Source organism: Trichechus manatus, unplaced genomic scaffold (assembly GCF_000243295.1).
Source record: "Trichechus manatus latirostris isolate Lorelei unplaced genomic scaffold, TriManLat1.0 scaffold00089, whole genome shotgun sequence".
Taxonomy (NCBI): domain Eukaryota; kingdom Metazoa; phylum Chordata; class Mammalia; order Sirenia; family Trichechidae; genus Trichechus; species Trichechus manatus.
Window position 1 is genome coordinate 9,787,631 of NW_004444025.1, and position 12,669 is coordinate 9,800,299.

Below are 12,669 nucleotides of genomic sequence, written 5' to 3' on the forward strand. Positions count from 1 at the left end.
CCATAAACATTTGTGTACAAGAGTTTGTGTAGGTTTATGTTTTTATCTCCTAACTGCTGGGATCGGGAACTACGTTATATGATGGGTGTATGTTTAAGTATATAAGAAATTGAGTTTGTAAGAGATTAAGTTTATGAAAATGGCTGGGTGGTATAGTAGGGCTACGTTAAGTATATGAGAACTTGTGTATTCCGAAGTGATAGCACCATTTTATATTCCCACCACCAGTGAATGAGAGTCACAGTTGCTCCACATCCTTTCTGGCATGTGGTATTATTGGTCTCGTCCATTTTAGCCGCTCTGACCGGTGTGTAGTGGTGTCTCTGTGGTTTTAATCTGCATTTCTTGATGACTGATGATGTTAGCATTTTTGTGTGCCTATTGGTCATTTGCAGGCATTTGATGAAGAATCTGGTCAAATCTTGCCCGTTTTGTTATTGGTTTGTCTCTTTTTGAGTGGTAAAAGCTGTTAATATATTCTGGGTACAAGTCCTTTGTTAGTTATTTGTATTGTGAATATTTTATCCCATTCCGTGACTAAAAAGTTTTTATTTAAAAAAATCTTCATTTTATTTTTCTAGTTTTCTAGTTGTTTAAAGTGGGAAGATAAGTCTGGTGTGCTTATTTATTTCTTTACGACTGGAAGTCCAGTGCACTTCTATGTACAAAGCCTTCTCCTTTAGCTAACATGTTTGTCTTTTCTGTTCCCATGCTCTGCATCCCCTCTTTGTCCTGAATGACTTCTCTGCATGTTCGAGTGTCAGCTTAAAATTTACTTGCTCTGGAAAACCTTCTTGGATCCGAAAGTGTCCTGTAGGCACTTTTTTAGTATGCTGCCATGGATCTGTAAGCTTCTCTACGTTCTTACCGCCTCTGGATTGTAAGCTCTGTTAGTGCCAGGACAGCTGAGCTTAGTTCACTGCTGTAGCTCCCGGGGCTGGCATTAGTGCTGGCAGAGAGCAGGCATCCAGAGGCCTCTTGCGAATGATTAGTATCTTTCCTAGGCTGCTTTTTGAGAGTAAATTAGTTATTTTGTTTGTTATAATTCACATTCATAAAGAGTAGTTCTGTTTTGTTCTTGTTGAAGTCACGAAGATAACGGTGGTGCGTTTTGGTGGCGACATTCAGTACTGTGAAGAGTATTCATTACTCTTTTGTGCACAAATATCCTGCATATTTCGTCGTTACAAAAAACACCTGAATATTCATTCTTAATCCAGTCAAACTTTCATTTGTGATTTCAAAACTGGTTTGTCCCATAGACTTCCTTTAGTCATTAAAGAGTTAAAAAAGTTTATAATAGCACTTCTGTTTCCATGACGTTCAATGTATCTGTGTTCAAAAACGAATTTCCTAAATGTGAAAGAGTGAGCTTGGAATTAAAGCTCTTTGAGCAGTTTTTCCTTTTTGTTGTTTTTGACTGATTTTTAAAAATTTCTTTAAAAATTTTCTAACATGCATACACTTTTTCTTCCAAGATTGAAGAATGAAAAGGCCTTGCGTCTCAACATCATTGGTAAGTGGATTTACCTGTTTGAAATTCAGGCTGGAGCATGTGAGGTTCTGCCCCTTCCCTGTTTTTCTTTTCTTTAAACTCTGCTAGTAAAATACAAGTTTTATAGATGTGAATTTTCTTTATCAGATTTGATTAAGCCAAACCAAAACAAAAAAGTCAATCCTTAAACTTTTGTATAAACTGTGAGTGATTTGTATCTCAGTTTTTCAGATGCCATTTGGTGTAACGTATGTGGGTGTAGATACATGTAGACAGGCGGTATCCATAGCCGTATCTGTGTGGGTGTAGTTTAATGCGTAGCCCTCTAAGCATAAGGATGTCTGAGATTGACGGGCACAGTAGTCAGTCTGGATATCAGTGTCTGGTCTCTTTTGGGTCAAAGTTATTGTTAGTCAATCCTTACTGACAATCCTGAGATTTTGAAACAGTGACAGTTAGGGATTATTGCTAAAATAAAAGGCATTTGAACCTTTGTCTCTGATGCTTTGTCAGGTGATAGAATAGTATTTCAGAAGGAGATACAGGGTGCTGATTAGGACCGTTTCTTGATGTACAGTATTGAGAACTCTATCTGGAAGTGTGACGTTTACTTCTCGGGATAAGGCTTGTAAGCGCTTTGGTAGCATATCCTGTGTGCGTAATATATTGACTGACCGTGGCCGTGGGCGGGCTCCTTTCCCTCCCTCCTCTGTCAGAGGGGCTGGTAGTGGCGCCCGTCTTTGTAGGACTGTCAGGCCCCGGCATCATGTCTGCTGCTGGTTAAGCGTTCAGGAAGTGCCATTTCCATCATTCACCTAATCAAGTTTTCATAGTTTTTTAATGTCTAATTATTTTAGAGATATTCTATCCTTTGCGTTTTAAATACTTAGGGCTTCATGTTCTGTTCTTTGTTAGTGTAGTTATGTTTTTGCCTTCATATCGGATGAGAAATACACACAGCAGAGCACCCCTGCCACCCCGTCTCTCCCCAACATTGAAATGTGACAGTCTTAACTTCTGACAGACTGACGGTCGTCACCTTTGAGCCACACAGTCTTTATATTTAACGTTGAGATAAATTTTGGTCCTGTTTTAAACACATTAATGTTGAGAAGTACAGTGAATACCTCTTTGCTTAAATGATGACTCGTGTTAAACTGTTGTTTATAGGTGAAAAACTGCAGTGGTTTCAGAATCACCTGGATCCCCAAAAAGTAGCCTATTCAAAGAAAGACGCTTGTGCATTGACTGAAAGGTAAGCAGTGGGTGTGTTATGAACAGAGGGTCAGAAAGGGAGTTCTCCACTGTGATTCTCTAGGAGACAGAGTCCTGTTCCGGATGTGCAGTGGAGCAAATGGGCTTGGTTATCAGAGAAGCTTTGGACCCACGTCCTGCCTCAGCTACTTGGGAAGGTTTGTAACCTTCCTGGGCCTCAGAATGGTAGTTAATCCAGTTTTATGGCATCAGGAAAGGCTTCCTGGAAGAAGGGACATCTAAACCGACACCCTAAGGGTAGGGATGAGCAGATGGAGGTCAGGTAGGTTCAAGAGCCTCTGGGCAGAGGGTAAGGTATCTAAAAGGCCTAAAGGGGAGCTCCAGGTGGTGATGCATTTAGTGATCGGCCAGACAGTTACTGTGACCAAAATGACAGGTTCAAGGAAAGAAGTGACTCACACCTCAGGAAAGACCTTGGCCCAGGCTAGGAGTTTGGACTTTATTCTGGAAGACACTGGAGGCCGTGGGAGGCTTTTACGGCGGGCGCCTGAGGTGACGGCCTCTCCCAGTTAGATGACAGGAGTGCCCGTGAGGAGAATGTGCTGAGGGGAGCAGGCCCCTGCCAGGAGGCTGCGGCGAGGCTGTGGAGCACCCCAGGCGGAGCTGGCGGTGCCATGGCCTGGGTAGTCACTGTAGTGAAGAGAAATAGATAGATTCCAGAGGCATTAAGAAGGTGGAAGCCTCAGTCTTTACTGCAAAGCTAGATGTGGGAAAAAGGGAGAGGGAGGCGTCGAGGATGACACCGACATTGCCCACGTGGGTGACTGAGTGAATGATCACACCATTCCTGAGACAGAGCCCTGGGGACAGAGCAGGCTCGTGGGGTGGAGGGAGGCCAGGAAGGGGACGGTGCGTTCACATTTGATGTGCTGAAGGGGAGACCTCTAGGGAACATCCAGATGGTGGCTGAATATGAGGGTCTGGGGCTAACAGATATTTTGGGAGCAAGTAGCGATTTGGTGACTGAAATTTTGGAAGTGATTGAGTTATCAGGGAAGGGTTGAAGAGGCTGGGGGGCTGGAGGAACCCAGAGAAATACAGAAACTTAAAGGACAGGCAAAGGCCGGGAAGTCAGTCCGAAGTGCAGACTTGGTAACTAAGATCGTCGTCTTATTTTTCAGCTATTTAGATCGATTCTGCAGTGAGTTGGAGCAGATTGAGTTACATAACAGCATCAAAGACAGGCAGGGAAGGCGACACTTTTCCCGGGAGACCGCTATCAAGCAGACGATGGAGCGTGAGCGCCAGCGGTACGAGGGATATGGCCTTGGTGCGTTTGCTGTGATTTTTTTCCCTAAAATATGTAGTACCTTCTATGTCAGATCTGTAATTCATTTCACAGGTTTGACATTTTTATCCTGTTTATGCAGTTCAGTTGTATTTTCTTTCTTTGATTGTCTTCCCTTTGTGAGTGTTTAGAATAATTTTTGGGTTCATTCTTTTTTTAAATCTACATTTCCAAAGCTATCAGTTGTAACGGTGACATATTTTTCTCCTGGGACGATAAATTTTTCCTCTGTTATGGCACATTCCTAATTTGCTTTGTTATTGGGTTACTACTTTCCCGTTCCCAACTACATACAAGTTTCTTTAAATTGGACACTGTGCCCGCTCATCTTTGTAATTCTTGTCGGCGCTAGCTATAGTTGTGGTTATTTTTGAGAAACTATAGAAATGGAATTTTCATTTACTTTGGATTGGCACTCAGGTGCCAGGTGTTTTCTATTATTGTAGCATGTCTTACACACAATTCCTAAAGACACGCATGTTATTCGTTTGGTAGCACTGTCTAAAGAAAAGCACTTAGTAAGAGAAGATACTTAATACTTGAAAAGACCACAAATTGGTGGGTACTCATTGGCCAAATGTGGCCTGCAAATGGTATTTGATTGGCTTACCAATGTTTGTAAAATTTTAGAATTGGCAATATAAAAAAAAAATTGGTAATTTCACATGAAAAATGTAGGTTTCCTGTTTGTCTTAAAAAATCAAATGGCCTGGTAATATAACCTGTAGAGTGTAGTAACAGGTGACCTTTTTAGACTTGGGTGTGTCTTCACAAGTTTGCTGTGATCCTGGCCCTTTCTTCATTCACGTTCCATGCCTAATCCCTGTAGGCATTTGCATTATCTGGATTTACTTAGTATAGTAAATGAAATATTTAAGAGCAAAACGAAGTTTCTAAATTTTAATAATGATAATACTGAAGTATTGGAACCTGGAGGAAATAGCCCGTGGGTAACACTAAGCCCGTTGCTGTCACACTGATTCTGACTCACAGCCACCTGTAGGACAGAGTAGAGCTGCCCCATGGGGTTTCCAAGGAGCAGCTGGTGACTCTAACTGCCAGCCTTTTGGTTAGCAGCTGAACACTTAACCACTGCGCTGTGAGTAACACTCAAAGCAAAAAAAAAAATCCATTGCCGTTGAGTCGATTCCAACTCATAGGGACCCTATAGGACAGAGTAGGACTGCCCCAGAGGGTTTCCAAGGAATGAGTAACACTAGGAACCCTGAAGTAGATGGCAGTTCCATTTCATGATTCCTAAGAAGTGAGTTTCCTCAATGAGAAAGCAACAGAAAATAGTTTTAGAACTGGATAGATGTGGACTGAATCCTTGTGACTTGCTGTTATAACACAGGGCAAGTTAATTTAACCCTTCTGGATCTCGTTTTTCATTTTAAAAGAGATAAATGATATACGTACTTCCCCGAGTGGTTGAAAAGTTAAATGACATTTTACTTAGGAAGATGCCTGGCATAGTGCCCTGTATAGGAGGGTAGGGGAAGGCTTCGCCCAGCGTCGTGTCCTTTTCAGCTAAGTGATCAGCTTCTAAAAGCGTAAAATTGTCTAGGCTTCTCGTCTCCATTTCTGCGTACCCTGTTTTGTTTGGAACCCACTTCCTCTAGGCTTTCGTCCACACCACTCAAAGTCCTCATCACTGATGGTCTTCAAGTTGCCAAGACAAATGGTTGCATGTAGTGGGCACTGGAGCAGTTGGGGAGATGATCACTCCCTTTTTCTTGCCACACTTTAATTTTGTGTGGAAGACACTGACCTTTGCCAGCTTTCTCACTGGTTCCCTGGCCGTGCCTTTTCAGTTTCTGCTGCTGAACCTTGCTTGTCATCACAGACTGAGTGTTGGCGCATGACCTTGTCCTCAGGCCTCTTCTCTTTTCTAGTTACCCTTTTTCGTGAGGAGACCTCAGCCGGTCCTGTGGTTTTAAATACCATCTAAATGCTGATGACTTCCAAATTTATATTGTCAGCCCTAACTTGTCCCCAGAACTCCAGACTTCAAGTATCAAACTTGGGTTTCTCAAGTCTCTGCTTGAATGTCTTCTAGGTATCTCATACTGACATGTCCCAGAGCAAAGCCCTGCTTTTCTCCTAAAACTTGCTCCTCTTGCAAGTTCTCTGCTTCAGTCAGTGCCACTTACCTATCTACTCAGATCAGAAGCCCTGGAGTCATAATTGACTCTTTCCTCTTAAACACTACAACCAACCCATCAGCAAAAATATATTCAGAGTCTGAAAACTTCCACCATGACCACCAGCCCCCCCATAGTTCAGACCACTATCGTCTCTGCTGTACCTCCCAGTTAACAGCCCCCAGTTAGTCTCTGTGCTCCACTCTTCCGCTGTGCTCAGCACAGCAGCCAGGTTAATTGCAATCCCTTGCTTACATCTGTCCAGTGGCTTCCCGTTGTATTTGAATGATATCCAAAGTTCTTAGCAGGCTTTTCAGGTCCCCTCAGGATCTGGCCACTGACTAGCTCTCCAACTTCATAATCCTGGAGCATGCCAAGTTCATTTCCACCTTAAGATCTTTGCCCTTTCTCTTTCCTAAAACACTTTCCCCACACTTTTGCATGGGCTGTCTATCACTATTCAGGTTTCTCTCAGCTTAAATGTTAATTTCCCAGAGACCTTCTAGAGCATTCTGTTTAAAATACAGTCTGTTTCTTTAGTTCTCTTTCCTCAATGAGAATGTAAGATCATTGAGGACAAAGACTTTGTCTTAATCATTAGTCTGGTGACTAGAACAGCGCTTGACACTCATAAAAGGTGCTCAATAATATTTTTTATTTGAATGCAGGGGTAAATATTTTTGTCATTTTTACCCTAAAAGTACTTAGTAAAAGAGAAAGAAACCAGCAGTTGTGTTCATATCTTCACTACATTGATTTGGCCCAAGTACAAAAAATGCCAAGTCACTCTAAGCAGGGCCTATTTCAAATGGAATACCTGATTTTTTTGTTTCTTTTTTTTTAAATGAAAATAATCGTAAGCAAAGACATATGTGCCTTTTTAATAGCACTTGGCTAGCAAATGAGCTCCCTGCTACATCTTTTAGGAACGGCTGCTGTTGCCAAGCACTGAATTTTATGACTTTTTACCTGTTCCCCCCACTTACATAGATTGTTGGAAGATTCTTGAAAAAAATGAAGCAACTAAAGAATCTTAAAAATATGAAAAGAAACTTGAATGATTGTTACCAGCGTTAGAAGCAATAGATTGTTTTGTAAGAGGACAAAATGTTGTGTCGGAAAGAATTTTTAAAAATAAATTGGTAAGTTTTTCTGCGCTCTGGAAAGATTTTTGGAAGAAAATGATAAATCACCATTATTGAGGTGTGTTGTTTAAGCAAGTTCATGGAACACCAAAAAATGTGATATATTCATGGGACACCAAAAAATGTGATATATTCATGGGACACCAAAAAATGTGATATATTCATGGAACACCAAAAAATATCATATATTCATGGAACCCCCAAAAATGTCATATATTCATGGAGCACCAAAAAATGTCATATAGTAGGTTCTTAAGTAACTTTGGCGAGCAAAGAAGATGGGTGCCTCCTAACATTTCTAAAATGTTGAAATTGAAACGAAAAATTAAAAGATTAAAAGCGTTCCTAGAATTAGAAAAAAAAGTATCAAAAAAGATATAGGAGCAATCTTTTTTTCATTTTAGAGTAAATAGTTCTGAGGAAATTGTTAATGGATACTATGTTGAAGTTTACAGAACTAACAGAGCAGTGTGATAAGAATATTGTGTTCTAATATTGTATCATAGGTTCACGTTTTTATTCTAATGTATCTTTTACAGCTAGCTAGATTTTTCCACAGGTGACATACGGATAGACTTTAAAAACATTTTTAATGTGGCTGTTTCTTTATAATGTGAGAGTATTAAATTTGCCCTTATAGTTAGTTTGGTTTGTAATTTTAGTTTACCCACGTGCTTACCTCCTCACCATCACCCCACTTTGCCGTTAGCTTCTCAGTTCCAGTGTTTTCTATGATTTCTCCCCCAAATATTATATTGGTGTAAACCCTGACTTTGGTGATTTAAAAAAAAAAAATTGCTAAAAGCTTAGGGAAACTGCTAAAGGATGTCCAGAAGTTTCAAGTAATTTGGTCTTAGGAAAAGTTATAATGTTCTTTTACGAAATCATTGGCCTTAACTGATGACAACACTGGAACCTTAAAGTCTAGGGACCGAGCACCGTGTGAACAAGCAGGCAGACGAGGTAGCAGTCACTAGTTTTCTAATGGAAGAGGGCTTAATCCTAGGATTCAGAGGATTGCCTTTGAACCGTAAAGTACTAGAGAAATGTGAGGGCTTTCAGATAATCTGGGCTAAGATCTATATTTGCATGAGAGTTTAATTAACTGTCTGAGGTCAAACATTGTTTGGTCACAGAGCCTGTACCGGAATTCGGTTCTAGTGTTGTTCTAACTATGCCCAGTCCTTCTTCCAGAGGCTGGGTGAAAGGTTTGTGAACTGAGACAAGTTCACAATGTCTAGAAACCTGTGGGAAAATTGTTTTAATAAGTTTCTGAAGAGAGCTAGGTATTAACCCTCTCTCCTGCCATGGTGGCTTAACTATTTCTGACTGATTATATTAGGATTCTATTTAAAAACAATTGTGCTTAATTTATGCCTTTTAAACACTTGGCCGCTGTAATGGTTAAGGTTATGTGTCAGCTTGGCTGGGCCATGATTCTTAGTGGTTTGGCAGGTATGTAATGAGGTAATTTGGCAGACATTGGATTGATTGCTCCTCCATAATGTAATCACCTCCAAGATGAGATCTGTTATAATGTAATCACCTCCAAGATGAGATCTGACATAATGTAATCACCTCCAAGATGAGATCTGATATGAGCAGCCAGTCAGTTGTAAGGAGTGTTTCCTTGGGGGTGTGGCCTGTGTCCAGTATACATGGATGCTCTGGCAAAGCTCGCTGGCTTTTGTTTACTGTGGATCCTACAACTGGCTCATCATCATCTGACCTCCAGTTCTTGGGATGTGAGCCAACAGCCTGCCGTATTGCCCATCTTAATCTTGGATTCGTCAGTCCCTGCAGCTGCATTAGTCAGGAGAAGCCTCCAGCCTGAGGCCTGGACATGGACTTGCCAGCATCTACAACTGTGTGAGCCATTCCCTTGAGATAAATCACTCTCTCTGTCTTTCTGTCTATATATACAGACCTCACTGGTTTTGCTTCTCTAGAGAATCCAGCCTAAGACATTAGGTACCGAGAATGGCTCCAGAGAAACGAAATTATAATTTTCTAAATTGGTTCTCAACCATGGTTAGTCTTAAAGATGTTAATGACTCTGCTTCTAGTGGTAAAGAGGACACTGCTAATCCATGGCGTGAGGTAGCAATAGAAATACACAAAATATCACCACAAGTAGATCAGGTATTGGTGAAAGGCGAGGCTCTGGGTGATTACATGTGTGATACCTTTCTATAATTCTGTCATAATGGGAAGGATAAGGAGGCTGGTTGGTTGGTCCTACTTTTGCTAGACACAGTGGTAGAAGAAAGAGTTGAGATCACAGCTTCAGAGTCAGAGCTCAAGCGCTGCGTAAACGACCTCAAAGTTTCCACTTGTGCTCTGTAAGAAGGTCTTCTTGTAGTAGCGGAGCTGATACTGCCAAAAACCAAACCCAGAGTCTTATCATAGGAGTAGTGGAATCGCAACACCAGCTGCATTCCCAACCTCGAATGGTGTCTGAAGTGAGTGGGCATTGATTGGGAAGCAATGAGATCCTGAAACTTGGGATGGGGCCATATGGGCAGATAATCAGGAAGCTGGGGACACTGAGCCTCTAAATTGTGTTGAATCACTCCTGCCAACAGAACAAGGCCTCTCACTCCCAAATGAAGAGGTTACTCCATCTTTGTCTGCTACGCCACCCTCCCCAGTGAAACCATTAGTCCCTCCACCTTCATCTGATAGATTAACCCGGCTGTGTCTGAAGAGCCTTTGTCTGAGTCCTCACCTGTGGAGGCATCTGAGCCACTGCCTGGGACATCGCCTGAGGCAGATGCCTTCCAAGACATTGCTGAGTGTTCTCAGAACACATCCCTACCCCCCCAGTTTTGCTTCTAGACCTGTAAGTAGACTTAAGTCTCAGCGAGTCCCAGAAAATGAACTATAAAGTGTGACCCAGGAGGAAGTACGCTACCCTCCAAAAGAACTACTTGACTTTTCTAATATATACAAACAGAAGCCTCGGGAATATGCGTGGAAATGGCTCTTAAGGGTTGGATAATGATGCAAAATAATAAAGTTGGGTCAGTCTGAGTTTATTGATATGGGCCCACTAAGCAGATGCTTCATTCAGTGTTTCAGCTTGAGAGGTTAGGAAAGGATCTAATAGTTTATTTGGTTGGGTTGCTGAAGCATGGATTACGAGGTGGCCTACACTAAATCAGGTTGGAGTGCCAGACCTGCCTTGGTATACTGTAGAAGAGGGTATCCAAAAGCTTAGGGAAATTGGCATGCTAGAGTGGATTTATCAGGTGAGACCCCCAGGCCCACACATGGAGTGCCCAGAGGACACACCTTTTACCGCAACTGTGAGAGACAAATTCGTGAAGGGAGCCCCAGCATCCTTGAAGACTGCTGTGATTGTTATTTTATGTAAGTCAGATCTGACAGTGGGAACTGCCCTAACTGAATTAAGACTCCTAACTACAGTGGGGCTGATTGGACCCGGTGGTGGTAGGGGACAAGTGGTGGCACTCAATCAACAAAGACAAGGAGGGCGTGGTTATCGCAGTGGACAGTGGAGTCAAAGCAGAATCAGATTAGTCTTACTTGTATGGATTTATGGCGTTGGCTACTTAGTCTTGGTGACCTAGGAGTGAAATAGATGGGAAATCTACTAAATATTATTTTGATCTGTACAAGTGAAAGAATTCTAGGTCAAGTGAATGGCAGTCTAACTCCAGTCACCAGAATAGAGAGTCACGGCCCCTCAGTCAATTTCCAGACTTGAGCTAGTTTATGGACCCACAACCCCTTGATTGAAGGGGAGGCCTGGTCCACTTGAGGAGGGACCCCACTACACTGCCAGAAATTTATACTGTTAATCTTTCTCCCAGCCTTCCCCAGAGGGATCTATGACCTTTTACTAGAGTGACTGTTCATTGGGGAAAAGGAAATAATCAGACTTTTTGAGGATTACTGGATACTGACTCTGAACTGACACTAATTCCAGGGACCGAAAATGTCACTATGGCCCACCCGTCAGAATGGGGGCATATGGAGGTCAGGTTATTAATGGAATCTTAGCCCAGATTCACCTCACAGTGGGTCCAGTGGGTCCCCAAACCTATCCTGAGTGATTTCCCCAGTTCCAGAATGCATAATCGGAATAGATATACTCAGCAATTGGCAGAACCCGCACACTGGATTGCTGACACATGGAATAAGGGCTATTATGGTAGGAAAAGCCAAGTAGAAACCATTAGAATTGCCCCTACCAATGAAAATAGTAAACCAAAAGCAATACCACATTCTTGGAGGGATTGTGGAGATTACTGCCACCATCAAGGAGTTGAAGGATGCAGGGGTGGTGATTCCCACCACATCCCCACCACATCAACCCATCTGTTTGGCCTGTGCAAAAAACAGATGGATCTTGGAGAATGACAGTGGATTATTGTAAACTTAACCAGGTGGTAATTCCAATTGCAGCTGCTGTTCAGGCATGGTTTCATTGCTTGAGAAAAATAATACATCTCCTGGTACCTGGTATGCAGCTGTTCATCTGGTCTTTACTTTTTCTCGATTCCGGTTTTGAAGAAACACCAGAACAGTTTGCCTTGACCTTGCAAGACCAGCAATACACCTTCACCTTCTTACCTGAGAGGTATATCAACTCTCCAGTCCTATGTCACAATTTAGTCTGCAGGGACCTTGATCACCTTGCCCTTCCACAGGATGTCACACTGGTCCATTACGTTGATGACCTTATGCTGATTGGACCTAGTAAGGAAAAAGTATCAATGACTCTGGAAATTGGAAAGACATCTGCCTGCTAGAGGGTGGGAAATTAATCCAACCAAAAATTCATGCACTTTCAACCTCAGTGAAATTTGTAGGGGTCCAGTGGTGTGGGTCATGTCCGGATACTCCTTCTAAAGTGAAGGATAAGTTATTGCATCTGGCTCCTCCCGCAACTAAAAAGGCAGCCCAGTGCCTGGCGAACCTCTTTGAATTTTGGTGGCTACATATCCCTCATTTGCGTCTGCTGCTCTGGCCTGTTTATCAAGTTACTCAAAAAGCTGCTAGTTTTGAGTGGAACCCTAACCAAGTGAAGGCTCTGCAACAGGTTCAGGCTGCTGTGCAAGCAGCTCTGCCACTTGGGCCATGTGATCCGGCTGATCCAACGGTGCTTGAAGTGTCAGTGGTAATAGAAATGCTGTTTGGAGTCTTTGGTAGGTCCTTATTGGTGAATCACAGGGCAGACCCTTAGGATTTTGGAGCAAAGCCCTGCCATCCTCTACAGATAACTGCTCTCCTTTTGAGAAACAGCTTCTGACTTGTTACTGGGCCTTAGTAGAGACTGAACGCTTAACCATGGGA

The 12,669-nt window shown here is 42.3% G+C and overlaps 1 protein-coding gene across 1 annotated transcript in view; it reads left to right on the top strand.

Moving 5' to 3' along the window:
- TMA16 (translation machinery associated 16 homolog) overlaps positions 1 to 12,669 on the top strand; it is a 36,184-nt gene that overhangs the window by 15,020 nt on the left and 8,495 nt on the right. The window contains exons 3-5 of the mRNA XM_023736620.1: positions 1,479 to 1,516; positions 2,666 to 2,750; positions 3,892 to 4,040. Coding sequence (XP_023592388.1) covers positions 1,479 to 1,516; positions 2,666 to 2,750; positions 3,892 to 4,040 — 272 coding nt within the window. The remainder of the gene's footprint in view (positions 1 to 1,478; positions 1,517 to 2,665; positions 2,751 to 3,891; positions 4,041 to 12,669) is intronic.